The sequence below is a fragment of the Strix aluco genome, chromosome 23, assembly GCF_031877795.1.
Source record: "Strix aluco isolate bStrAlu1 chromosome 23, bStrAlu1.hap1, whole genome shotgun sequence".
In the NCBI taxonomy this organism is placed as follows: domain Eukaryota; kingdom Metazoa; phylum Chordata; class Aves; order Strigiformes; family Strigidae; genus Strix; species Strix aluco.
Genome location: NC_133953.1, coordinates 5,904,862 through 5,931,805, shown reverse-complemented (window position 1 = coordinate 5,931,805; position 26,944 = coordinate 5,904,862). Strand labels below are relative to the sequence as shown.

The window sequence follows — 26,944 nt, the reverse complement described above, 5'->3', positions numbered from 1 at the left end:
CAAGTTTGACATGGAGTATTATTGTACACGGAGTCAGAACAGAAGTCACAAGTGCTTGGGAGCAGCGTTTTGCTCCCCATTTAACAAAACAGGTTTCAAGACAGCACTTTTCTACACTGACTGGAGTAGCTGCACCCACAAATAGCTGATACAAAGGTTTGAATACAGAAAATACAACAGGGAGTCAGTGTGTGGTGGCACTCTCTTCTTCCCTGAAAAACACAATCAAAAAACAAGCTCTGGTTCAACACAACAACTACTGTTTAGCTTACGGTGGTGCCTTGAGGCTCTGTACCACTGCACTCTGTGTTGTACACACACACGCGCGCGAGCAGCCCTGCTTGCAGGGAACTTGCAGTCTAACTAGCCAGCACTGGGGGAAACTGAGGCAGGGGGAGATGAAACGCTTTCCTCAGTGCACTTGGCAAGCGGTGGGCTGGAAGCAGATCCCATACATCCAGTAGGGCCTCGAGAGCTGAGCACCCACCTGAAGCCTGTACTGCCCTGTAGCTAACATGACAGAAGCCTGCAACTTCTTCTTGAGATCAAATCTGGCTGCTGTCACCACCCTCCCTTTAGCAAGAGGTATCTAGAGCCTTCTGCACGAATTCCTGCAGAAAAAGGGAGCTTGCTGGGAGTATGACACACAGAGCGAGTTAAAGGTTTTTTGTTGGCTTTGTTTGTTTTACCAAAGCAGTGTTTCTAGTCTTAGTCCAATGGAAATAAACTCTCAGCCCACCTGAATGCAGAAGTTTGCCTTTGCCACCGTCATGCTCAGTTTAATCTGAAAATTACCATGAGGCAAAGAACTGGCAATAGAAAAAAGCTGAGCTTTTTATTGGAGTTTGTATTCCTTAACAACGAGATACAGAGAGGGGCTACTTGTTCCTGCCCTGTTCCTGGGCAGCTTCACCTCAGCTGTGAGAATGGACTAAGATCTAGGAGGAGAGAATGGGAGTTTGAAGCCCAGCCAGTAAGAGCATGAGAAAGGGCTCTGGCAACCCTGGTTTCTGTTTTCCTCACTCTAAGAAAAGAAAAGGGGTTGTGGAGATTAAAACAAGGATCTTGCAATCCAAACTCCCGGGGTCTGCTCCCAACTCCGCCACTGACTTCAGAGCACGTGCGAGTAAACCTACTTCATCCCTCTCTGCCCCAGCGCCTCCCACGTAAACTCAGAGGAGATGTTGCTGCTTTGCCACGTGAGCGAGTCTGCACAGTGCAGGCTGTGGGGCCCCTGGGTGAAAGGTGCAGATCAAGCAGTTGTCTGGTACAACCCCAAATCAGGGTTGCGCCATCCCAGCGAAGCGCCAGCTCTCAAGTTATGCTCCTCAGAGCCCGCCAGCAGAAATCGCAAATTATTTCCATCAGGAGGATTGAATACTGAGTCATTTGCATAATGCCAGAGGTCAGGGTTAAGGGCAGGGATGCTCGGGCTTCCTGGCAAAGGAGAAATGTAAGCTCGTCCTTCCAACATCACATCCAGTGTCTGTAAGGACTGTGCTAGACCTTTGCCCTCACGTGGAGCTGGCAGCGCGTATTTTGCCGTCCACCTCTGAAGGATCCTCTTCAACAAACACCCTCTTAATGATATCCCTAATCAACGACAGACTCCAATCGTGTGCTCCAAACCCGTAAAATTAATAAGGAAGTGATAGCAAGCGCACGCACCAAGAGCATGTGGGAAGCCCCCAAACACAACAGGGCTATGCTGCACCAACCCTGGCTGATGGCTCCTTCTCCTGCTCCTCAAGGCAGGCGATGTAGTAAATGGAAGTAGTAGGAGAAAGAAGGGAAACAGGAGCCTGGCAGTGAAAGACAGGGGTAAGTGGCTGCTCCAAGCAGATGTCGTGCTTAAGGATATATGGGAGTCCTGCTTCCCAACCTGCTGCTTGGCCATTTGGGATTATCCCACATGGAGCATTCTCCAACGCTTTGCCTAACCTACTCTTAAGTCTCTTAATGCACCTGCTCCCTCCTTTTCTAAGTAGTCACGGCTGAGAAATGGCTCTGGTAAGCGATGCAAAACTGCTTTGCTTCATTACATTGGATTCTGCCTCATCTCGGGATGCCCTTAGAGCTCCCTAAAATACACTTGCTGACAGCAAGCCAATCCTTCCCTGTATTTTCATACAATACATGCACACAAACAGAAGCATGAAGAAGCACACAAGAAGCTGTGTGTCCATTATTAAGCAGCTGCCTCTGGAAAGAGCAGAGTCTGCTTTCAGCAGTCCACATGCTGGAGTTACACGGCCTTCTCTCCACACATGCCAGAGAGTATCCAGCTCCAAGAAGCAGCAGGCCATATGAAATGTGCTGTTTGGTACTGTAACACAGACACTAGCTGGGATCCTGCAAGATTCCCTCTTGCGAGGTCTCCTCTTTGAAGCACTTTAAACTGTAGACAACGCCAGGAGCAGTATCCCCTTGATCAGCAAAGCCCAGTGCTGGCCAGTTCATATTTCTCCCAGGAAATACACCAAAACAGGGCACCGAACTGGTGTGCTGGTGCATATTCTCCGTGTCCATATCCTCCATGTCCATTTTTCCCCATCACAAAACTGTCAGCTGGGCAGCCCAAGCTTGCAAAACCACACAAGTCTTGGATGACCCGGAAAAGCGGCTGCCAAATCGATACGCCATTCTGTGCTGGGTGGCACTGGGCATCGTGACCTGACAAGCTTTCTAGAGCCCTCTGCACACAGCTGTTGCAAGAGCAGGAAGAGCAAACCAAAGCACAGTGACAACAGAGCTAAGGAGGTGCTTTCATGCCTGTCACTGCGGTCTAACCCACTGGCTGTCCACGACATGCGGCCGGTGTTCCTATTCCAGAGCTTGCTGTGACAAGCACTTTTGTGTGGGAGCTGATTTACTTGCTCTGTGTCACACGTGGGGTCAGCTCCTTTCCTCCAGTGCCTTCCAGGTGACAGTGTCTGGGACTAAAACGTGACTCAGCAGGCAAAATACATGGTAATCCTAAAGTCCAGCCTAGCTACCACTCCTCTTTAGCCTGGGGACAATCCTCTTTTCCAGGACCACAGTCTACCCTACTTGCATCCTGCTGCTTGGGCACCAAAAAATGCCAGAACAAGACCAAGTCAGAGCAGTGGCAGCGGGAGGCAGCTTATCCTCGTCCCTAAGGAAGGACAGCAGCTTTGATTTCTGCCCTGCTTTCAACCTCCCAGTGAGGTGGGATAGATCCCCAATGCTGACTTCAGGGCTATACCCACATCTCCATGCTCTGTTCTCTCCCTCTTTTTTCTTCTGGTAAAATGGATGGTGCTGCGTAGGCACAGAGCGGGCTGCTTAAAGAGCAGGGACAGCATTTGGTCCTCCCTTCACCTGTCCTGGAGAAACATCTACCAACAACACACCGTCGCGTCAAGTCTCTGCATGCCAGTGCCAGGTGGAGCCTGAGGCCACAAAAGCAAATCTGTGCTGTCTGCCTTTAGATGTTAAAGATGGTCAGAAATGTGGGGCAAGACAACAGGGGTTGTGGGCAGCCTGCATATCCTTCTCCAGCTGTCCAGCACAGCAGAGGCCTGGCATCTTCATTCCAGGCTCTCCATCAGGTCAGCAACGGAACAGGCGCTACACAGCAGAAAAGCATCTTCAGCCCCTGACACTGGGTTTAATCCATCACCCAGCCAAAACAGAGAAGCCTGGAAGCAGCCTCATTTAGCACTGGCTGGAAAAATTCTTTACAAGAAGCTCTCAGACATGTTCAGTAAACACTGAAAATCAAATCATCCCATGCCTGTGGCTGCTTCTCTCCTCCACCGCTGGCTACACCAGCCCTGGTTAATGTGCCGCAATGCCTGCTTTGTCCAGGCCACTAGATGCAGATGGCGCGACAGCTGCGGTCTCGAGCTCATCGCTGGAGCCCTTCAGCACCAAGAACTCCAGCAGAATGTCCAAGAGGCAGAAAACCAGGTGCCTGAAATGGAGAGAAGACAAAGCTTAGGCTGGTCAGGGCACAGCGGAGCTGGGAGATCAGCTCCAGACACGCAGAAGCCAAAGCTCACGCAAGGAAGAAGGATTCTGACTGCCCTCAGGGGAAAGACAAAAGATCTCGTACCCTAGAAGAAATGTTTTAAGGGATGGTTCAGGTTTTTTTCCACCCCCCAAACCAGTGGGTGTTTGAAGCTGCTGAGCAGCACAGAAAACACAAATGTATCTCCTGGAACGAGGTGGCACATGCATTTCTCTGCAGTTAATCACAAAAACGTTGCCTTCCAATGCACAGCGATGGGTGTACAGAAAAACACTGGCTATATGCAGCTCCCTGAGCTCCTCTAAAAACAACAAACTAAGCCAGGATTTGTCTTATTTCTGCTGACAGTCCCCTGACATCCACAAACTAAGCAGGCCCAACAACATAATTAACAAGACTGGCTCAATAATCTCCAGCCAGACCGAGGTCCTAGACATGCACCTTCATAATAAGCAAGACAGATGCCCTCTGATAGTATAACTCTAGGATAATTATCCAGATATGTTCTGTGCCAAGAAACTGGCAGTGTGAATCTCACGGCGAAGCCCTGAGTGTAGCTTACAGACCCCACTGCAAAGGCTACTGGGGTAAAGAGACTATAATCCACGTACCTGTTTATCACAGGCTGGGCCAGGGACTCCAGTACCAGGTTCCAGCTCATCCGACATTTACTGGTTCCAAGGATTTCTTGGATCACATCTGTCAAGGTCAGAGACAAAGCTTTAGGAACTGCACATTTCCACGGTAGTAAAACAGGGCCAGTCTGCTGCTGGTGGGTACTAAATCAAAGTTTGTGATGGGGCTCTGAGCCTGAGGCACCTCGTGCCCAGCATTACCATGACAGAAAACAGCCAGGGACAGGACTAAATGCCAGAAAAGGGTTCCAGGCTGGAAGGGCACAGACTGGTAGTGCTTCTTCATTCCCAAAGGATAGTAAAGGCCACTTACGCTGCAGCAAGGAGTTCAAAGTTCAGACTGCACTCACACGATTAGGCAGCAGCAGCTTTAATGCCAAAGGTCCCCGTGTCAAACTTCAAGAGAGGGAAATCCAGTGCAGCTGGGCTCATGATTGCAGCCCGGTGGAAAAGCCACTCTTTAGAGTGAGAAGCCAAAGGCTTTGCTTTATGGCTCTTCTCAGCAATGGCACTGTTTGGCAGCAGGTGGGAGCACGGCGTGGCACTGGCTTTCCTAAGCCCTACCTTGTTGGAGCTGGCTCAGCGAGAACTGCACCATCAGCACAGAGTACGCAGCCCCTCTGCATCTGGGAATCACCAAGACATGTGTCCTTTCTCTCTGAGCTGTGCTGCTCCCCGAATGCTTATGCAAACTACCTAGAACTGGGAAACTTGTGGGTTTTTTTGCTTGCAGGAAACCATTCAAACCTCAAAGGTCAGGAACATTTCTCAGTGCCTTGGCACAGGCAGACTCCATCTCTGGGTTTAACCACATTTCCAGAGATGCCAACGAACCGGAGGGTTCCTCAGCCTCCCCCTGCCACTGCTCCTTTCTCAAGGGCAGCTGACACATCTCTGGGGCACACTTACTAGGCAAGATCCCCATCAGGCTCTGCAGGGCCTGCTCTGCTGCTGCTTTCTTCTGTTCCTCTGTCCTGGCTGGTTTAGGCACTGCTGGTAAAACCCCTCCAGGCCAGATGGATTCCTGTAGCAACTGGAGGTACTGGACCCAACGCTGGGTGCAGGTCAGGTTAACCACCTGGACTTCCAGCCACCTGTGGGTAGAGGGAGACAGAAAGAAAGGTCAGAAAAAGTCAGGCTTGGTACCAAATCATGAGCTTTCCACCGACCAGAGGCCCTGGAGAGAGAAATCAGTTTGCTGGGTGAGTTATGCAGTTCTATACGTTAAACATTTTCACAAGTATTAATTAGCTGAGTTTCCCCGTGCACAGAAGTATGTAGATGTTCCCCCACCTTATAGAGAGAGACACTAACGCAAAGTCATGGTGGAAAAGCAAAAGCCATGAGAAGCTCCATCGCCCTGCTGCCTGCAGGAAACCAGTTGAGTAACTGGTGCCTAAAGGGAGCACGGCTAAGGGGTACAACTGCCTTAAGTTCTTAAGTTATGTCCACACACAAGATGGGAGAGATGAGAAAGAGCTGGGAGAATCACCAAAATTGCTGTTTTAACTCTAAAACAAGCCCTGTGACTGACTGGAAGGACACGAGCGTGGTCTGGCAACCAGTTCTCCCCTCATCAGTCCCTCTGCTACTTAAATAGTCAAGAGTGTCTTGCCTGGAGACCCAAACACACGCTCCCAGGATGGCAAGGCACAAATATCCTGCTGCTTTGCACTCCTCTCATCCCCCTGCTTCCCTGCTGTCCAGTCCTGCTCCATCCACTGGTGGCAGGCAATGAAATCATCGCCGCTCCCATCCAAAACCCCGCGCTGCACGTCTATTAAAAGGCAAGTTAGGTACCTGCCAAACAAAACTGCTGGTCAGCCCTCCCACTGGGCCAAAACCATGCCCTTTACATGGTAACAACCTGCAAATCCCGGGGCCGAGGGAACGCTGCTCCACGTTAGGGCTCGGAGGCGTCTGCAGCCTGCCCGGGGGGAGATGTGTCTGCACCACCCAAGCGCTGGCTGGGGAAAGGTTCTAAATCAATCAGGCAGACCCTCTTTCCCAGGCGTGAAATCACTTCCCCGTGTAATAGAAAAAGCCACAGCTGTCAGTCAAAACTCGCCACTGCTTAAAATCTTTCACCCCAGAATAAGGAGAGGCCGAATCCCTGACGCCACAGGGGACAACGGGAGGGTCCCCAATGATTGAACAAGACCGGAACTCGGCGGCCCCGCTGACGCCGTCCTCATCAGCAGGAGGGCCCGGAGCAAAGAGGGGAGCGTCGGCACGGGGTTGGGTAGGGAGAAGACTTGCGATTTCGCCAGTACTTCAAGAGTCCCAGAGGAGAAGAGTCCGCAAGCAGGGCCAGGAGACCCGTTCCTCTTGGCAGCTGGTGTTCGTGCTTGCAATTCCGTCACCACTACGCCCCGGCAGCTCATAGTACATCCAAGAGCATGGCCCCTGCCAAGGCAAACTTTATTTAACCTGCGCTCTGCCAGACTGTCTGCATTCTTCTCAGGCGAGGCATTCAGGCCAAGGGCGTCTTTCCCCACGCAACACGAGCGGAGAGCTGGGAATAGCAACACCTAAAGGTAACCAGGGGCAAAGGAACGGCAGGTAGCCATCGCCAGGACAAGGGCTGCCACACGATGCTCCCTTCTTCAGCACAAAACGAGGTGTCTAGCTGCAGGTCTTGAAGGATGCACACCTAGGAAATGTCAGCTGCAAAAGCAAAGACCATTAAAAAACCTGAAAATGAAGCCTTGGTACAGCTGTGAGGCCTGTTATGTGTCAGAGCACAGGCAGTGCTCCTGGGGATCCCAGTAACGGCGCTGGAAATGGGGAAGCAGCCTTTACATTCAGCCTCACCAGGGACCTCGAGTATTGGGGTTGCTACAAGATAGTGCCAGAGATGCAAAGCGTAGCTTCTACCTGTCTTAGAGGACAAAATGTCACAGCACAGTCTTGCCTGGGAAAAGGCCATGTTTGAAACACACCTGCTTAAAAGGGTTTTCATCTCCAGCTATCAGTAGAGTTTAACAACCTGGATTATGTTAAACCCTCCAGCCAACCCCAACCAAATTAAGTGTTAAACTGTGGCTCCTCTAGGGGTAAGAGCCTTCATTAACATGTTTTTTCATTAACATGTTTTCTTATGCAACCTGCTTTCCTAAATGAGAAAACATTTGACAAGCAACAGAAGTGCAGAGACTTGGGGGCAGAGTTGCAAACAGTACGACCCTGCATCTAGGGAGATCAGACTGAACGTTGATTTGAAGTTCACCTCAGCAACAGCCACCTACCATCCTTTAAAAGCTTGCAGAAAGCAAAGAATAAGTTTTCTTTTTCTTAGGAATGTTCCTAAAATAGAAAAAAAAAAAAAAAAAAAAAAAAAAATCAAGCAAATAGTGAGCAGAGTGAAAGCTGAATTTTAAGAGAATATAGCACGTGTTTCCAGACAGCTCGAGAGTGGACCGAGAACTGACAAATGCTGGAAGGCCCCGTACAAACAACCTACCATTTCTAGCTCATTTATTTCCATAAAGCCACCAGAACTAGGCAACGAGGCCTGGAAGTAACACCTATAAATCTGATCACACATGCACACGCTGTGATTATGCAAGTGCTTACGGGTCTTAGTTCCCACAGTTGCAAAATGCCACTGATGGATTGTTCACTCAGCCTGGCAGCTCGCTGCCTTCCGCTTTGGATAGCGAAGGGCAGGATCGGAGAATGGCTCTGTCGGTTTTGCCCCACCTGTGCCACAGAAGCTCCTAAGAAGAAGACAATTTGACCCATCGCATGGTGCTCAGATGGCAGGATGCCCACTGCTAGGAAAGGGGGAAGAGGCACCACAAAGTAGACAAAAAGAAGAAACTAGACAGGAAAGGGGATGAGAAAGAAGAAGGAGAAAACAAAGCGGGGTGAAAACGGTAGGAAGACTAAAATCACTGTGCTCTGGGTTCCCTTTTGTCGGTCTGTCAGTGTGCGGCCCCATCCCAAAAGCACTGGGAAGAGAGGAACTGTCAAGACTGGTCCATCTGGCTCAGCATCCTCCCTGGGAGAGCAGCTGATGCTCTCAGACGCTTCAAAGGAAAATATCAAAACAGAGTAACCTGCCATGAAGAGTTTTCCTCCCTCCTCTCAACGTGCACGTGTTAAACTCTCCGCCAACACTCGCTCTGGGGGACGCACGCCACGTTTACACAACACACACAGGGGCACGCATGAGCAACAGTTATTAAATGGCAAGGAGCAAAACCTCAGCTCTCACAAATGCACCTGCAACTCAGGGAGGGTCACACCAAGCTTTACTGAAGAATCCCACCTGAGTAAACCCCAGATTTCTAGGGCAAACTGACCTTTCCATCAGGCAGACTTGCTGCCCCAGGATCAGGAATAACACCTCACACTTCTTACACAGGAACTCCAAACACGTGCTGGTCCAAAGCTGACCTTCACCAGCAGATCACAGATGATTTTTCGTACTATTAAAGGACCAAGCATTTGAGATCCATATGCCACATCGAAAGCACACACACGCCTGCTCCCAGGTAGAAATAAATCCAGCAAGAAACACAAATAGACTTAACTTTCTTTTTTTTTGGATGGCTGATGAGTTACTATTTCCATTCTGCTATTTCATGAAGAAATAGCCTTAATAAGAAAGAAAGAAAAACAAACCCATCACCAAACCATCTCCTTACACTTCAGCTGAGACCAGAAATAGATAGAAAGTGACCTCCTGGGCTCAGACGTTCAAATGCTTTGATAATGCCCAGTGCAGAGAGACAGACTGCAAAGGCTACTAAGTCCTGGATGTTAGTCTGGAGGTGCATAACTTGCCCATGCTGTAAGGGTCCTCTGTTTGAAATAGCTGCTGATGAAGGAATGAAATGGCTGCTAAAAAAGAGCCGATTTAATGCCATGGCTTAAGCTGGAACTCCAAGGTCAGCTGAAGGGGCCCATTAAGATAGGAACGGCAGAAATGCCCTGGGAATGAGAAACAAGGCCTGGGGGGTACATATCTTGGCCCTCCTCCGGCACCTAGAAGCAACAAGGGCTGCTCAGAACAGCAGCCTACAGTAAAGACAGACTACGAGTCCGCAACAGGCAAAACACAGTGTACAGACTTGGTTTTACCTGGCTCCTGCGAGCTCAATGCACTCGCTTAAGTGGCCTACCCAGAGGGTTCACCTGCAGATAGAGAGAGCTCAGCTCAGCTAGTAAAGGTTGGACAGGTTGGATTTGCTTGGTCTGGAAAATAAAGATGGACCAGGAATAGGACAAAAAGATATGGTACACTCAAATAGCTGCTAGAAGCTGGTAAACCTCTGCTCATCCATCAAGGTTAGGGCAAGAACTGCTAAGTTCACTCGAGCCGAGGAAAGGTTGAGTTAAATAAGCTGATTGTAATTAAAATCTGAAGCAATAGCAATGCGATTCCCCCAGAACTGGGGATTTTAAGGATTTAGACAAACACAAACTGAAGGCCACGTTAGGAAGATGACAAAGATGAGAAAGCCCCTACTAGTCTGCTTTAGCTGTGTAAATACAAATAGCTCTATAAACATACATGAGCCGTGCATAACAGTAGCAAGTCCAGCTCAACATCTCCTACTTTCCACCCCAGAACAAGGCCTCCGTTTCCCTGAGGTCAGTTAACACGGCATGGCTAACCAGAAGCTCAAAAAAGGCCCGTGAGACCAAGGTAGTGAAAAAGATTTAAGAAAAAGGCAACATCTGGAAGCACAGCACAAGGCATTCAAGCATCTGACTCTTACGAAATCAAGAAAGGCTGGTACTTAAATCACCGGACCATCCCTCCCTTCACAGTCCTCGTCCCCCAAATTCCTCCCCAAATCGTGCCTCAAACCACAAGAATATCCTTAACTCAAGGGCTCTGAAAGAGCAACATTTCAATGCTTTGACTGTAAAACATTTCTGAGTAAGGCTTGTAAAACCGAAGAAACAGCTGCAGCGGGCACAGTTAGAAGAATGGAAAAACACAAACCTAGAGCTTTCGCCCCCAGGCTCGGCTTTTAGCACCTGCTACTTGAGCCCAGGTCCACCTTCTCGGCACAGCCGCCAGAAGAAACACGTGCAGCCAACTGCTGGCACACTCAGCTTAAAAACACCTTCAAAGCAAACCCACACTTGTCCCGGCCATCAGTAAACCCTTCGCGGAGGAAGGAAACAGGAAAGAAAAAAAAAAAAAAAAAAGCCCTCCATAAATCAAAGAATACGAAGATCCTGAGTCCTTTTAAGCTTCTGGCCAAAGACACACATGCAAAAAGTAAACTATCCTTCTCGCCTTACTGGAAATGTTCCTCTCCTGCTGCCCTATAAAAAGTTTACAATTGTATATGCTACGAACAATACGTCCTGTACCCCTGCCCCAGCACGGGGTAATGAAGTGTTTGGCAGCGGCCCGGTGGCTGAGCGCCTTCTCCTCGAGCAGAGTGTCTTGCACCCCCCAAGCACAGCTCCCCTGAGGGTGGGGGCACCGAAGGAACCAAGAAACAAATCAAGCTGCAGGGAGCTCACACCAGTAGCATTGGCAGCCGACATGTCTTGATTAAACTCACCGGCGTACAGCAGCGGGATTTTTCTACCTGCTTGACCCAGGCAGTGGGAGGTGGAGCTGGAAGAAGCCCTGTGAGAAGCGGGTATGCGGGATGTTTTACTGTTGGGCAGAGAGGAGGAAAAAAGAGATCATCCCCCACTGCCTGTAAGCATGAAACCGCACCTCTGTGTCAGGACTGGGGGCACCACTCTGTGCTGCTCTCTCCAAAACACACCTGCCGCAAAAAGAAATCGTGTAAACACACAGGGCTCCAACTCTCAACGTCTTTGCTCCCCACTGAATTCACCGAGCTGCTCTGTTTTTTTGCTTTTCTCAAGTCAGATCTCCCTGCGATGCCGTGGGGCTCAGGAAAGGGGGAGAAAGCTACGTGATTTAAAAAAAAAAAAATCGTCCCCAAAATCCCTTGATTTTTAACAAAGCATCCCGGCTTTTGATAACATCTTCATCAAGTATTTATTGAGCCAATTAAGCTCTCAGCGGTGCCCCAGGGAGAGGCCAGGCTGTCTCAGCCAGGTCCTGCTCAGAGCAGATTGCTTCATTAGCCCACTTCAGAATCAAAATACATAAAAACACCATTAACCCTTCATGAGCCAGGGGAAACTAAAACCAACAAGCAGACGTTATTTCCTCCCAATCTCTTTCTTCTTCATCTGCTCTATTTGAAAGAGGAAGTTGTTGTGGTTTGGGTTTTTTTTAAATCTAGAAAAAAAATTGGCAAGTATCTCATCGCTGAAAGAGAATCAAAAGGAGAAAAAGAGAGATGCAGTTAAAATAATGTTGCAATTGTTATCAAAGCACAGAGTGCTTACTTCATTCTAGTGGCTGGTTTTGGAAGAATGCTGCTTCTAGAAGAGGGAAAAAAAAATTTTGTTTGGGACAGAGACTCAAAGTCAGATCCAAAATTTCCAGGTGCTTGGAGACAACTGAATCGAGGCCCATTTCCAAGCTGATTTTTATTTACTTTACATACACACTGTCCCGAAGATCGCTTTTGCTGACATACTACAGGCCTGCAATTTCTACTGCTCCTTGCAGCTACAAGACAAACAGCCAAATCCAGAGATGAGGAGGAAGATGCCATAAGGTTGGTTCCCTATATACAAACTTTGTTGCTGGCTTTTAGGCCAGGGTGCACCCTTGCAGCGCTGCGGGAGGGACGGGACCTTTGCTGCTACGTACCTGGGCCTGCCAGCACAGCCCCTCGCCAGGTGGTTGCAAAGGTCCTTATTAAATGTGCCCGAATCAACCCCCCCAGGTAACAACAGCGAAAGGATTTAGTTGCCCCAGCTGCACTGATATTGCAGTTTTGGCAGCTCCTTTCTGCCAGCAAAACTCAGCCCGGAGGGGTAAGTTACCTGCCAGCTACAAAACCAAAGGAAAGCAGGAGCAGTCACGCTGGGAACAGCTTTAGCATAAACCTTCCCGGCTTCTCCTGAAGAGCACGAGTCAACCTGTGGCTTTAATGTCTTTTTCAGAAATAACCCCGGGAGGGAACAGGGAGCCTCCGCAGTAAATGCCTGCCCACACACAGCCACGTCCCCCCCCAGGATACACCCTACGCCGGGTGACACATGTGCAGCCCAGCTTTGTGGCGAGCCCCGGTGCAAGCTGGCACCGAGATGAGGTCTGGCTCACAGCCCCTGAGGGGCTCCAGGCGGCCAGGGCTGGGCAGAATTGCTTGCCCATGGGCAGCGTGTTCCCAGCACACCCGGGGCTGCAGGTGCTTGGCTGCCTGAGCGGGCAGGTTTACTCAGGGACATTTAAGAGGGTCAGGCAACACTACATGCCAGTGGCACTTTCAAGTCAAGAGGATCAAGGAGGCTGCCAAGGGTCTTTGTTTTCGCCAGTTCTGTTGGCACAGAGATCAAGGAAGAAAGAAGAAAAAAACCAGAAGAAAACCCACCCAGCACGCAACTCCCTGAAGCTATGAGCTCCTTGACTCACGCCAGCAGTTGCACAAGTGCCCGCAACACCTGGGCTGACATCGTCAGGCTCCGGCACAGAGCACCGCAGCCAAGAGGACAGCAAGAAGGCAAGGGCAAGCCTGGGGTTGTGCATGGGGGTAACCCCAGCACCAGCCCCCCCCAACCCCATCCTGAGCAATGGTCGGACACCGTGCTGCATCCCCGCTGAGGGAGGGATGGGAGACGTGTGTCACGTCACAAACTGTTCATAAACAGGAAACTGTTCGTAAAGAGGATGTCTCAAACAACTCAAGTGGGATGCCCTGTGGGGGAGAAGCGGAGCGAGCTCTGCAGAGGTAGTGTGGTGGGATGTTTCTCTCCCCCTCCCTCCTGTTGTTGCCCAGAGACAGAACTTGCCTAACTGCACAAGTACAAGCCAGAGAAAATGAGAACCTTCTGGAACAACCTACTGTGCATGCATAAGAATCACAGAATCATCTTGGTTGGAAAAGCCCTTGAAGATCCTCCAGTCCAACCATGAACCTCACACTGACCGTTCCCAACTCCACCAGATCCCTCAGCGCTGGCTCAACCCAACTCTTCAACCCCTCCAGGGATGGGGACTCCCCCCCTGCCCTGGGCAGCCCATTCCAGTGCAGATATCTGGGCTGCTGAAGGGGCCCCCAGCTTGGCTGCAAGGACCCTTTGCTGCCCCATTAAATTGACAACCCAGACCTTTTTGTCAATCACAGGCCACTGATATTGGTCTGAGAAGTTCTCCCTCGGTGGGGCTGGAAGCTGAGCGAGCCCCCAGCGGGAGGGCTCATGAAACCAGCCACGTGGCTGAACCGTTACCCCTCAATGAGGCAGGGATGGAGGGGGGGCACACATGTCATAGCCAAACCTTGCCCAGATCATTTCCATGGGCAAGCAGGGCCGCCTCTGTTGAGGCATTTGGTCTTTAGACCGGGTTTAGCCAACCCGTTGATCCTAACCCTAACAGACTGAACCCCCTGCCAAAATCCAGGCTGTAAAAAGAATTCAGATGCTCCAGACTTACTGTTGCTAAGATGAAGACTATCATGCCTCTGTGGCCTTGCCCAGCTCCTGACCCCCAGTGACGCCTGGCAAGATCCAGCAAGATCCAAATCAAAGACAAGGCCCTTGTTGCTACAGCCTCCCCAGGACCACCCAGCCCTGTTTTAGTGTACATAATCAAAACCTGTGTTTTGCCTGAGGGTTCCTTCTCTCCTCTGATCCCACCCCAGGGCACAGTGTCCCTCACGGCAGCACCCAAGAGCCAGGCTCCCTGCAAGACCACAGCCCAGGACTCAGCTCCAGGCTGGATCTGAGCTCAGACAGAATTTCCTTTCCTATGCTAGTTCAGCAGAGGCTGAAACTTTGGGAGAACCAGCTCAGGAGAGCAAACCCTACAAGGAGAAGAAGCCAAAGCTAGCCAGACTCGCAAAGGGAACTGGAGCTAGAAGAACTTGCAAGAAACCACTCTCATAAAAGCCTGATGGTCATCTCTAATCAGTCTCAAAGCGTCCCTGGCTCTCCCTCTATATCTCACACAGACTGGAACATCACCTCCCCAAACCCAGCCGCTCTGCCAAGGAACGATGGGGCAGGGACAAAATCTGGAGGAACACCAGAGTGACCCAAAGCAAACAGCAGGCCAAGCGGTTCTGAGCTCCCGGGTAAGGCTGGGGTGATTTGCATTTATTTTAACTCATGCTCAGTGGAACACGACACCATCAAAGCCACCTACGTAGTTCCTCACGCTCCCTTATATACACACAGGCGCTTCCGAGCGCCGGCACGGACTCTGCGCCCCAGCCCCGCTCAGGTTACAGGGTGCAGACAGCCGGGGTGCGCCGAGACACCTTCCCTCCGCTCGAGGGTTTGCAGTGTCATGGCTTTCTCTTGTGGTGTGGGAAGGAGCTAGGAAAAGCATACAGACCTGGATCTGCACCTAAAATACTCCCAGGTCCATCCCCAGGATCCGGGCACTCTGCTGGGGCTCCTCTCCAGAGAGAGAAGCAGATGTGGCCCTGGGAGAATCACCCCCCCAGTAGCAGTTGAAGGGCATGGCGAGCTGGTAGCCGGTGGCTGTCACCCCGGCTCCATGGCTGCCCCCAGCCCGTCGCGGTGCTGACAGACCCCTGACCCAGTGACCATCGCGCCGTCAGGGACAGACCGAGGGCAGAGCGCGGGGTCACAGCCACAGCGCGGGTCGCCGCGTATTTTTAACGCCTCTTTTGACTCACAAGGCTCTAAAAAGCACACGGATTCTCCAAATGCTTTTTAGCTCTTCCACCAAACACCCCCAGAGCCCAGAATAGCCCCTATCTACTCCCCGTTGCAAACAGGTCCCCATTGCAGCCTCCCCAGGAAAGAGAGATCCGTGTTTCCAGCCCGTGGGAGGGAAGCAGAGCCGGACAGAGGAGGGGTGCGGAGCCGGAGCGGGGCAGCGGGTTTGTTTACAGGCACGGACCCAGCGCGCGGAGAGGCTGCTGGAAGCAATCCTCGGCCCCGGGGTCGTTCCGGCTCCCAGCGAGCCTCCCAGCCCCTCCACCTCCCCTCCACCCACCTCTTCTTTCGGCTCCGAAAAAGGATCACTCCCTGTTACATAATGGGACGAGCGCCACGCTGATGCGGGCTCCCTTTTACTTAACAATACCTTTTTCGGTCATACAGCCTTCCTCTCCCCGGCTGCCATTAAACTGACAGTCAGGGGAGACTGATAGTGCCTGGCTCCAGCTCTTTCAGCTGCAGAGAAGAGGGGAAAAAGGAGCGTGGTGGGATGCTCCATGCAGAGACCCCATAATCAGCAACAGCCCGGTCACAGCAATCACTTGGTGTCACTGCAGGGGATGCTGTGGGCACCACGAGCCCAAGGGAGAAAGTCCCCAAAGGAGAGGGGGATTGGCTCTCTGGAGAAGCTGGACTGTGTTCTCGGTGGTTTTTTTGTTGTTTACTCTGCTCTGGGATGAGGGACACTCGGTGCAGACAGGTAGCAATGCCCATGAAGGCAGCTGTGAGAAGGCTGCAGGAGCAGCACGCTACTCACCAAATACAAGCTGGCAGAGGAGTATCCAGCAGCAACCCCCTTTCTTACACCCAAACCACTGATGGGACACCTTCTTTCCACCACCCACCACCTAACCCAGCCACTGACAGGAAGAGGGGACCCCCTCACCTCTCGAAGAGATGATGCCTACTTGTACTTTGTGACCAGCAACAGTTAGAGACAGGATGCGTGCCCATCTGCCGCCCCGCGTTTGTCTGCCTGTCAGAGACCCTGAATAGCACAAGCTCCCGGAACAGCTTCTGGCATTTTCTCCACCTGTAAAGGGTACCCAGACGCAGTGCCAGCCAGAATGCCAGTGCCAGGGCTGTGCCAGGTCTGGCCGAGCAGCGATCAAGTTGCAAATACTTAAATGGAAGAGAAATATCCCCAAATCCACGCTGTGCTCCCGGATAGGCAGCTGGCAGCAGGTCTGAGCTAGAGACTTCTTGAGCTGCTCAGGACAGCAGTGGCCACCTGGGCCAGCCAGGAGTACAAGAGGTCTCAGCCACCCTTCTGTGTGGCTCAGGAACAGGGTGCAATGGCAAGCCAGCACAGAGAACCCCCCTTCCCAATTCTCCTCCGCCGCAAAGGCAGCTGCCTGCCTCGTCTTGCATGTCCGTCTCAGGCATTGTCTGAACTCTGCTCTCTTGCCAGATCACAGCTTTCACGACAGGCAGACCCTGACTGCTCTCAGGGCAGTATCCTGCTGAGCCCCAGCCCTCCACATGGGCTTTACGCTCACTAAAAACCTGCCACCCTTGATTAAAGATAGGAGAACCTCTGCCCTAACACTCCTCCCTTTCAGGAGACCAAAGCACTGTCCCAGGGACAGCCTTCTGGGTTGGGGTGGTGACTCCCCTGAAACAGGGGAGGAAAATGTTCCCTGCAGCAACCCATGAGCAACACCATCCTCCTGGCAACGGGTCAGTTCACACTGTGCAGCTCCTTCCCCCCGTCCTCTCCACATCCCGACCTGCGGCCTCCCAACTGTCCCAGAACAAGAGCAGAGCCAGCACGGATTTCAGCATGGACACATCCCAGGGGCACAGGGATCATTCAAAAGGTTGTATTTACACCCTGATCACGACACCAAGAAGCCACGGGACTTCCCAACACCACCTCCAGCCAGAGGTTTGCCTGCAGCACACGTGGGTTCAGCCAGACCTGTCGCAGCAGAGCAGCTGCAAACACATTCACCCTCATGCTGCTCCACCAGCACAACTTGTGGAGCTCCTTCACCTCTTCCAGAGCCAGGCATGTGCTCTGTGTGTGTGTGACAGCTTCTCTAGTGGAAAATACCAATGCCACGTGTCGGTGCTGCAGGCTCCCTGGATGACCGGGACACAGCTTATTAGGAGGTGATGACGTGCCTATTCAAGCTTTCATACCTCTGTGCTTACACACAAGGATTGGGTTCCAGCTCATTCCCCAAGAGACCAAAGCCCATTTTGGAGAAATGGGAGCAACATCCACCTCCTCCCACCCAAGGAAACAGACTGGGGAGCGATGGCCAGCAGCCCCTGACCTCAAAGAGCTTCAGCAACCTCTGCTGAGGGTCAGCTTAATTTACCAGCTTGGTTATAATGTGCTGCCCTGCACATTCTGACACTGGCTTTGAATGCCTGCGAGAGAAGAAAGAGCGCAGGAGTGGGAAAAGCATTGCTCCAAGACTCCTCCTAGCCAAAACTCTTTCGGGAAGGCTTTCCTTTTACTCCAGAGGACCATTTCCTCAGCTAGTGATAGGCACCGACCTACACAAGACGACAGAAATGCTGTCTGTTTGTGTGTCTTGGCCTAGTGCCTTACCACACAGAGGTACTGGCCCCAGAAAAGCTTGGCAAGTATGTACCAGCTGGAAAGGAAGCCTGACCCTAATACATCTGCGGGTAATTGCCCAGGGCACGGGCACCACTGGCCCACCGCAGATCAGAGAGGGGTGCCTCAGCGAGAGCAAAGGCCCTGGGAGGACGCACTCCGAGCTGTTACTTGACAAGTTGCTGTTCCCTGGGCCTGTTTATTCTCCTTTTGTAGAAAAAACAAGCCGAGCTCCTGGGCAGCGAGAGACCACAAGCCAGTCTCTCCCTGGAAAGCCAAGGAGTTGGGCACTCTTGCCCTTTCATAAGGCGAGAATCCTCCCATTCCCAGGGTCAGATCCTTCCTTTCCCCTGTTATTAAAGGATAGGAGGCTGCTCACTAGAGTTATGTTGCTGCTCACGGGGAAAACAGCTCCTAGTGCACACCTCTGAGATGTTTACATACACACGACATCTTCATTACAGAACCTTGTTGTTTGCTGCGACGGAAAGCATTTATCTGCGTTCCGGCTCCATTCAGAGCTGCATTTTTATCTGCATTCAGAGCTCCATTTTAGACTGTAACTCCAAAGGCAATGCCACCTCAGAGAGCTGTGAGGTTGGTCGCTGAGGCCTTACCTTTGAATGAGGGTCCCGAAGAGCAGGTGGAAGACCTTCTGCATGTTCTCCGTGCACAACCAGCTCCAGTGATCCATCAGCAGCAGACGAAGCACGTCCAGGGCCAGGTCAGCCAATGCTGTCTCAGAGTCTGGCAGAAGGAAGAGGAGGGTCAGATGAAGAAGACAACTCAGTGCCTAAGCAAACCTGGTGGAAAGCATCATCCAAAATTCACTCTTTTTCCCCACAGCCTGCTTGATGCTTTTCTCCCCAGCCTAGGACCTTGTGCCACGTGCCCAGGCTCTTGCCTCAGTCTCTCTCTTTCATTTCCACTTTCATCCAAGCAGCCCCAACCTCCCTACCAAGCCCAGAATGTGGTTGCTCCAATTGCCCAGTTCCTTCTTAGTTAAACTGGGGGATTATCAAATCCCAGTCCACGCACGGGGATGGCAGTGTGCCCAAAACAGGTGAGAAGGAAGGCAGCGACTGTAGCCAGGAGAAAAGTACATTGCTGAGGACTATTTTCCTCGCCTTCACCAACACTTTCCCCTCTTCCAACGTGCAGTTTTTCAGGCACAAGGCTCCGTATGGTGTCTGCACGCTGCCATCGTGTGGCAGGTCCAAGTCTCAGCAGCAAGATGGATGAACCACACCTGGATAAACCAGATGTATCAGTTCACACAAAAACCCACACACATGCCCACATATCCCTGGTGACAGAGACCTGGGACAGCAAAACCTCTCTCTGACCCTCAGGAGGATGTCAAAGCCAGCAGCGTAAACACATTCTGCTTGCTAGAGAATTATTTCTATGCTGCTTGGCCCCAAAGCATCAGAGCTTATTGATGTACCACAAACCTGAGACAACCACTCCTAGGCCAGAGCCCCGACCTGAGGCTGCCGCGTCGGCTCTGTTGGCAGAGGGAGCTCCTGCAGAGCAGCTTCCCCTGCTCTGCCATTCCCCAATGCCTGATCTTTCAACCACTGCCTACAGAGAGCCAACGAGACTGTTCACACGCGATTTACTGCTGGAGATAAAGGGGAGAGGGATTCTGGACCCCAGCACCTCTCCTTCCCTCCTCTTCCTCTCCCTGCTGCGTATGAGCTGGACTAATTAACTCCAGGCCATTTCACTTGGAAAAGAGAAGGCATGAGTGCATTTGGTGCCTCTTGCTCTGGGCTATGTGGAAGTTACTCGTCACTTGCTTTGAGACTTAACTTCCCTGTGCGAAAGCTGGAGCAGGCTGTTCAGCTTTACCATAACCCCATACAAAGAGCATCCTCAACAAGCTCTGTTTACTCCCGTAGCGTCCAAGTCCCCTTTCTCAGAGAGCTGCTGGTCAACCTCTTCCGAGAAGTCACCCAGTGAGCAGACACAGACACCAGTTGCCTTTTTAGCCAGCCACTCCCCAGACTTTCATCCCCCTTACCCTGCCAGACCAGCCTGCCCTGTCTCGGCTCTGAAGCATCACAGACCTGCAGGCATTTGACATCATTTACCTTAAATTTCCTTAAGAGTTCAGCTAACTCGGCCTGTCTGTATCTCTTGGGCTCTGTGGCCTCCAGTTCCAGTCCTGCTTCCCAGCACACCCAAAACAACTGCGGGCGGGTGTTCAAAGATTATAGGCAAAGCTGGTAGCACAGGCTAAGTTTCAGAATAACAGACCCATCCTGTCACAAGCACATGCTTTCAGTCACAGCTTGCCAAACTTGAACCACTGGAGTGAAACTTTTGGAAAGTTCCAGCTGATACAGCTCAGCTATTCCAAGAAAAAGATTAGAGAACATATTTTTTGTTCGCGTTCAGGATAATCTCGTAACCACTCTGAGAGGCCGTAGCCTCCTGTGCTTCAGAGGAGGGATCTCTAACCAGAAAAGGAACATCATTCCTTGAACTGGGATTACATATTTGCTATTCCCACCAAATCTATCCAAATTTAACTGAATCTCGAAAGGTCCGTGGACATATCAAGGGTAACTTGGAGACTACGAAGAAAACATCGTTTGGCCATTTTTCTAAGAGCTTGATTTTATAACACTGGCAGTTTAAGCAGTGTGTCCTTAAGAAACTTATTTCTGCTGTAGCTGTACTGAGTACACTAAGGTGAAGATCGACAGTGACACAACTGAGCCAAGACCCAGTTTGCTTCCACTAGCAATAAAGACCAGAGCAATCGCCTAAGAGGACTGGAAAAACGCAGTTTGCTTTCCCTTTAATCAAGGTGCAACAGGCAGGAGACCAGCTCCTCATACTGAAGCCCCTGCAAGCTGAGCCTGCAGATGTTGGAGCTGTTGCAGTACTGAGGGAGATAAACTGAAGCACTGACAGAGGGGCTGAGCTCACCAGAGTCCGGATGTGTCCCCTGCTCCAGCCTGTCCATACCCTCCTGCACAGAGCCTTCCTTCGCTTCTCTGCCTCCCTCGCCTTCAGGAGCTTTGCTGGGGACTGCCTCCAGCAGCTTCTCCTGCTTCTGGATGAAGGACTCCATAGCTGCCAGCGACAGGGTGCCAGAGACCTACAAAAGTACCACAGCAGTGAGCTGCACCCAGCCCGAGCTGACCAGACACACCAGACAGCCCCCCACCACCTGGTTTGCACCTTGCTGTGGTTTTACCAGCACAACTACGACTGATTATCGCCTCTCTGCAAAAACCTGGCGGGCAGGAACAAGGCTGCAGCAGCCACAACTCTTGTGCACGTGGATTATTCCCAGCCAGCAGCCAAACAGGGCGATGATTCGGATCACGAAAGGATGGTGAGAGGGATCTGAACTTACAGCGCCGCCCTCCCTGATTGAGTACACGATCCTGTCATGCGCTTCGCTCACGCTCAGCACTGGAGCAATTTTACTGGATGAGAACCTCAGCCTGGACCTGAAGAGGAGAGACACACCAGAGTCAAGGTTTCCTCTGCAAACTGCAAGTGAGGAGTTTCCCAGCCTCAGCCAAGAACCTGGACCAGCCTCCTCTGTCCAGTGTCATGTCCAAGCTAAGCAGTCTGACAAGACCTAGAGTGGTTCAAAAAAAGCATCTGCCCCCAGGATAACGAAGAGGTGGCAGTAAAACCATGCAACAAAAGCATTAAGGTGCTTTTCCTCAACTACACACAGGCCTAGCCAAGGCTTTCTGACATCCACCTTCTTTGGCACGTATGTGACATATAAATTTTCATGCAGATACAGGCATTTCTGCTCAGCAAGGTGTAAGCATTGCAGCATACACAGGAGAGCGTTCAGAAACGCCTCTGAGATGAAACATACCCAGCAGGATTGGGAAATCCAATCATAAACACACACACACAGAAAGGAGGCTATTGAAGGGCGTTTGGGATTGTGGGACAAATTGTAAAATAGCCTGTTTATCATTAAGGAATGTCCTTTTCAGCCAAGATGCTTCAAAACTTGTACTTTTTTGGTTTGCCTTTTTGTCCAAAGCAGCTTTTTCTAGCAAAACATCTCTTTTCCGGAAAAAAACAGCCATACTCATGCAGAAACCTTCCCTTCTGTAAGGGAAGAATCACTGATGAGCACAATGAGGCTGGTCACTGCCAGCAACACCAAATAAACACTCAGTGAGCAACATACATGCAGTGACCTTAAACACTACTCCTACATAAATATTCAGATGTTTGCTGGGCAAGGCAGCACGCCACTGTGTGAAACATGTGGGAAAGGCAGGAGTGAACCTTCAGGTAGACACCTTACAGCTGTATTTTGCAGTGACTCACCACATATATAGGTCATGTGCATGTTTAAGGGTAAAAAGCAATTTTCCAGCAGCATCAACATCTTTGCCGGCAAGTGCCACCGCCCCATAGGTCCCTCAGGAGGAAACCCACCTTCTGTGAAAAGCTGAGCATTCTTAGAAAATCCTTTATCCAAACAGAAACTCAAATAACCTTGCTCAGTATGTGACAGAGAAAGCAATTTGGCTACAGTACAACAGCTTATCCACAACAGGTAAAGCACCAAGTCTTTTCCCCACAACAGAGTCGGTTTAGGCATGAAATCCGTGTTGTGCATAAAGCATGGGGGAAGCTGGGGGAGCCCTTACTTGTTAGCCTTCTTCCCGTCTGTCTGAGATTTCCCATCCACTTCAGACTCGCTGAGATCCTCCGTAGGGCTCTGGGGCTCTGACCTGGGGAACGCCGTCTTCAAGGTGTCCACAATGGCATTGACAACGATCTGCAAAAGCCAGCAGTGCCGTCAATTATTCAATATATTCCTATTCCTTGAATACGAATTAAGAGTTTTCAGACTTGCGCTCTATTTTCCAGGATAACCCCCAGGCTCTTTGAGATGGACTCCAAGTCTTCCTAGCTTTATGGCTTTCTGGGCAAGCTGAGCCCAGCTACACAGAAAGCGTTTGAGTTTTTTGGCTACTACCACAGCAGCCACATACGTAGACATTGAAGGCCAAGAGGCACATCTGGGTGCAGTTGCAGGTGGCTCAGATAACCAGTTTCCCACTTGTCTACCTTGTCTATCCTGGAGACAACGAAGGGCTTCTTGACGAACGCGATCCTGGCGTCAGTGTTCAGGGCGAGGAACTCCTGCACCTCCTCACTGTTTGCAATCTCAGGGACCGCACACAATTGCTGCAAGGAAGGATGTAACTTTAGGTCTTTTTTGAGTTGACTTCCCAGCTCAATCGTGTAAAGTGCTGGGGAATAGATCTGATGTGCTCCACTGTCAGTACAGAGCTGTCCCCAGCACTGCTTTCCAGCTCACAGGGGCATACGAGCAAGCATCTCACCTTCAAGAAAGATTCTAGCAGACTTTTTCTGGCTTCCACTTTATCGCTGTCCATATTTCCAAACGGGAGATCAGGGAACAGTTTCTTTGGGCCTTTGATATCTACAAAGGAAACAAATCCCTTAGCAAGCTTGAGAAAACTGCAACAGTTCTGTTAAAATCTTAATGCTCTCATGCTTAAAACTACCACTACGCACTGCCTGGCATCAGCCCAAGATAATATGCCCCTCAAGGCAGGGTAGCTGAATTAGACCTCAAATCCATACAGAACTTGCATTCTGCTGGACTTCATATCATCCGTGCCTTTCAAGTTCAAAGAAGCAAGAACACCAGTTTAGCACAAGGACTCTAGATCACTCAAAGAGCCCCCAAAATTCTCAACAAAGCAGTTTTCCAGCCAAACCCTCAGATCTGTCAGAACCAAAGGATTATGTAGGAAGAGGCTAAATTTAATGAAGCTTTATACATAAGTAGCATTAGAAGAAACATTGTTTTCCTTTTTAAAAAAGTTTATGTTCAACCCATACTACTCTCCTTTCTTACATGCAAGCAACATGCTTGCAGATACTGGTGTTTCTATTCACTGTTACAGTGCAAAACTACAAAAGCAAGTGTTGTGATCAGAACAGGAGCAAGGATGTTTTGAAACACTGGAATTTGCTGCCAAAAGGAATAAATCTCTCCTCCAGTCAGCTCTGCACAGAACAATGGAGGAGGTGGGCATCACAAAGAGCCCAGAGCTGCACATGCAGGACAGGATACCCTCAGAGCAGAGGAACATGGACTGGGGTGAGAGGGAGAAGGATTTTCTAAGGGAGCTCATGCAGGCACTGACTTTTCAGGAACTTGCGGAGCTCCGGTTTCTCCTCCAGTCTGGTTTGGAGGTTGAGGAACTCCCGGTAACGGCGGTTCACGGTGTGGTAAGCCATTTGCTGAAGGCTGCCTGCACTCTCACCCTCCAGGGCTGTCTCATACTGAGGAGGAAGGCAAGAGTCAATAATCCTTACCCCAAAAGATTCCTGATGTGCTGTGGTCCCTGTTGGCCCCACAGTCCACAGACCCCACAGAGGCCCCATCCAGCGGTTCCTCACATTGACCCTTCCCTGAAGAACAGCAACTGCACAGTATACAAACCCCTCATGATGAAAAAAAAGGATACAAAACACTCAACCAGCCCCACGCGACCCTTGGCCACGAGTGGGAACTCCTATCCCGCACCCAAACAGACACTGGAAAAGCCACTGTGGCCAATAATCCCCCACTGCCAGACAAAATCTGTTGTTGAGCCACACACAGAGCAAGTCCCTGTCTCCAAAACCACACGTGCGCCCCTGCCAGGGCAGAGAACTTGGAAAAGGGGTGACAGCCAGGGGACCCTTTACCTTGACAGTGTACAGGGTGTAGGGGTGGAAGCCAGTCCCGCTGTGCTCTCGGGCAGTGATGGTCCCAGTTATCCGCAGGTTCTGGATGACGACCGGCCCGTCGGGGCTGCTGAGGGGCTCGAAGCTGAAGGTGCTGATGGAAGCCGTTGGAGAGGAGGATGAGAGCAAGGGCAGAGTCTGCCCAGAGTCTGGGGGGCTTTGTGGTGGGCCCTCTGCTGCCCTCAGATCTTTCCCCAAGCTGGAAGGCCTCTGCGAGGAGGACTTCCTGGGGACAGCTGGGCTTTCCTCTTCCTTCTCCACTGCCAGGTCGATCTGGATGTCAGGGCAGGAGCTCAGCACAAAAGCAGAGGTGGGAAGCAGGCCAGCATCCGAACTGGTGGCCATGCCCTCCTCCAGGTCCCCCACGCCATTCTCGGAAGTGGCCGGTCCCTCCAGCACAGCGGAGGTGTCCTGGAGGGGTTCATCGAGGAACTCCCCCGCGGGTGATGGCACCAGCAGGTCTGTGTCCTGGCCCACATCGGGCGCGGGGGACTCCAGCTCCATACCCTCGCAGGGGAAGAGGGAGCCCAGGGCTCGCGGGCGGAGGAAAGGCTCCTCTGTGTGGCACAGCCCGCTCGCCACATCCTCTCCCTCCTCGCCAGCAGCCCCTGCCTCTTGCCTGGGCACCTCCGTGACCCTCGGGGAGGGGGGCAGCCCAGCAGGAGCAGCGTCCGTGTGCACCACAAAGGGTAAGAAATCAGGCACTGGGGGTGCAGGGGGTAACTCCTCACCCCGGGGCTTCTTGGAGAAAGTCCCAATGAGGAGCAGGTTGATCCAGTCAGGATCGGCCATCTTCCTGATGGCTGGCAGCAGCACATTGCAGGCGACCAGCTCCACCACCACGAAACGTCCCGTCCGTGTTTCCAGGTGGGGCCGGGGTACCAGCGCCCGCAGCAGCATCTCCACAGCAGCCCGGGCGTAGCCCACCTCAGCTGCTGGGCTGCGGAGGGCAGGGTGCGGCCCCACCAGCAGGCTGTACTCCTGCCACAGGGTCCGGTTGCCCTCTGGATCACCCCTCAAGGCCTCACGAGCCTGCAGGTAGCTCTGCAAGTGATGGCCGCAGAGGAGGAGGAGGCGGTGGGCCAGGGCTTGGCGGTCCACTCGCCCCATCCGCCACCTCAGCTCGGCGGCCAGGCCCATCATGGCCTTCTCCACCTCAGCCTCGAAGGCCGGCTCGTTGCTGACGGTGCGGTACCAGGAGGCGACGAAGTCCCGCACCACTTTGCGGACGGTGCTGGCAATCTCTCTCTCCAGCCACCCCTTGGCCGCCGGGCAGTGGGGCTGGGGCCGCAGGGAGCTGACAAAACGCTCCAGCCGCAGCCGCCGGCCGGGGGGGCTGAGGGCCCGGGGGCCCAGCCAGCCTCCCAGTGCCGCCAGCACCCCGCAGAGCAGCCCCAGTGCTCGCAGGTCGAGCAGCAGCTGCAGGGCCAGCAGCCAGCCCAGCGTGGCCACCAGCACCAGCAGCGCCCGACGGACCCCTGATGGCCCCTGGCCTGGCATGGCAGGGCTGGGCAGGGGCAGCCGCCCCGGGGCCCTGCTGGTTGCCACCTCAATGGCCACCACGGCCTGAATGGCTGGACACTGGGGCTTGTCAAGGCTTAACTGACCGGTCTCCTTCACTGGGCACCGCAGCACAACCGACCGGGCAACTCACCAGGCACCGGGGCTTGTCGGGGCTCAACCGACCAACGTTCTTACCAGGCACCAGCGCCCAACCGACCGGGCCCCTCACCGGGCACCGGGGCTCACCAGCGCCCAACCGACCGCGCTCCTTCATGGGGCGCCGGGGCCCAACCGACCGGGCTCCTCACCAGGGTTGGCTCTGCAGGCACCGGAGCTCACGCCGCTGCGAGGCACCGGGCCGTACCCTGCCCATCCCGAGACACAAGACCCTCCCCTACCAGACTCACCCCCCTCGCCGGGCCGCTCTCGGCGGCGAAGCCTCCCGGGGCGCCGGCCGCCACTTCCGGCTCCACTTCCGGTACCTCCCGCGCCGAGGAGAGCGGCCTGGCGGCGGCCTGGCGCCTCCCCACAGCGCCCCCTGGCGGGCGGGAGGGCTCGCGGGAGGACTCAAATACAAAACTTCCAAAAACATTCCGAAAAGTTTTTGGCGCGAGGCAGGGCAAAAACTTTCCCTCCCTCCTCCCCGCTTTTTTTTTTTTTTTTTTTTTTTTTAAATGCATTGGAAAAAGCGTGCAGCCCCCGCGCTGGGTTTATTCT

At 52.2% G+C, this 26,944-nt stretch overlaps 1 protein-coding gene across 1 annotated transcript; it reads right to left on the bottom strand.

Moving 5' to 3' along the window:
* SNX19 (sorting nexin 19) lies at nucleotides 1–26,718 on the bottom strand. Its single transcript, XM_074848558.1, has 11 exons — nucleotides 24,686–26,718; nucleotides 24,139–24,277; nucleotides 23,305–23,405; nucleotides 23,027–23,146; nucleotides 22,603–22,733; nucleotides 21,327–21,423; nucleotides 20,894–21,065; nucleotides 18,571–18,700; nucleotides 5,539–5,723; nucleotides 4,606–4,693; nucleotides 1–3,937 (listed from the first exon to the last, which is right to left on the bottom strand). The coding sequence occupies exons 1-11, from the start codon at nucleotides 26,222–26,224 to the stop codon at nucleotides 3,802–3,804; spliced, it is 2,838 nt and encodes a 945-aa protein (XP_074704659.1). The 5' UTR covers nucleotides 26,225–26,718; the 3' UTR covers nucleotides 1–3,801.
* Between the last annotated feature and the right edge of the window lie 226 nt (nucleotides 26,719–26,944).

Coding starts and splice junctions, on each gene's coding strand:
- SNX19 (XM_074848558.1), bottom strand. CDS start 26,224: ATGCCAGGCCAGGGGCCATCAGGGGTCCGTCGGGCGCTGCTGGTGCTG. Junction 22,734..23,026: donor TTGTCTCCAGGATAGACAAG/GTAGACAAGTGG, acceptor TGGCTTTTGCAG/ATCGTTGTCAATGCCATTGT. Junction 4,694..5,538: donor CCTGATGGGGATCTTGCCTA/GTAAGTGTGCCC, acceptor TGACCTTGACAG/ATGTGATCCAAGAAATCCTT.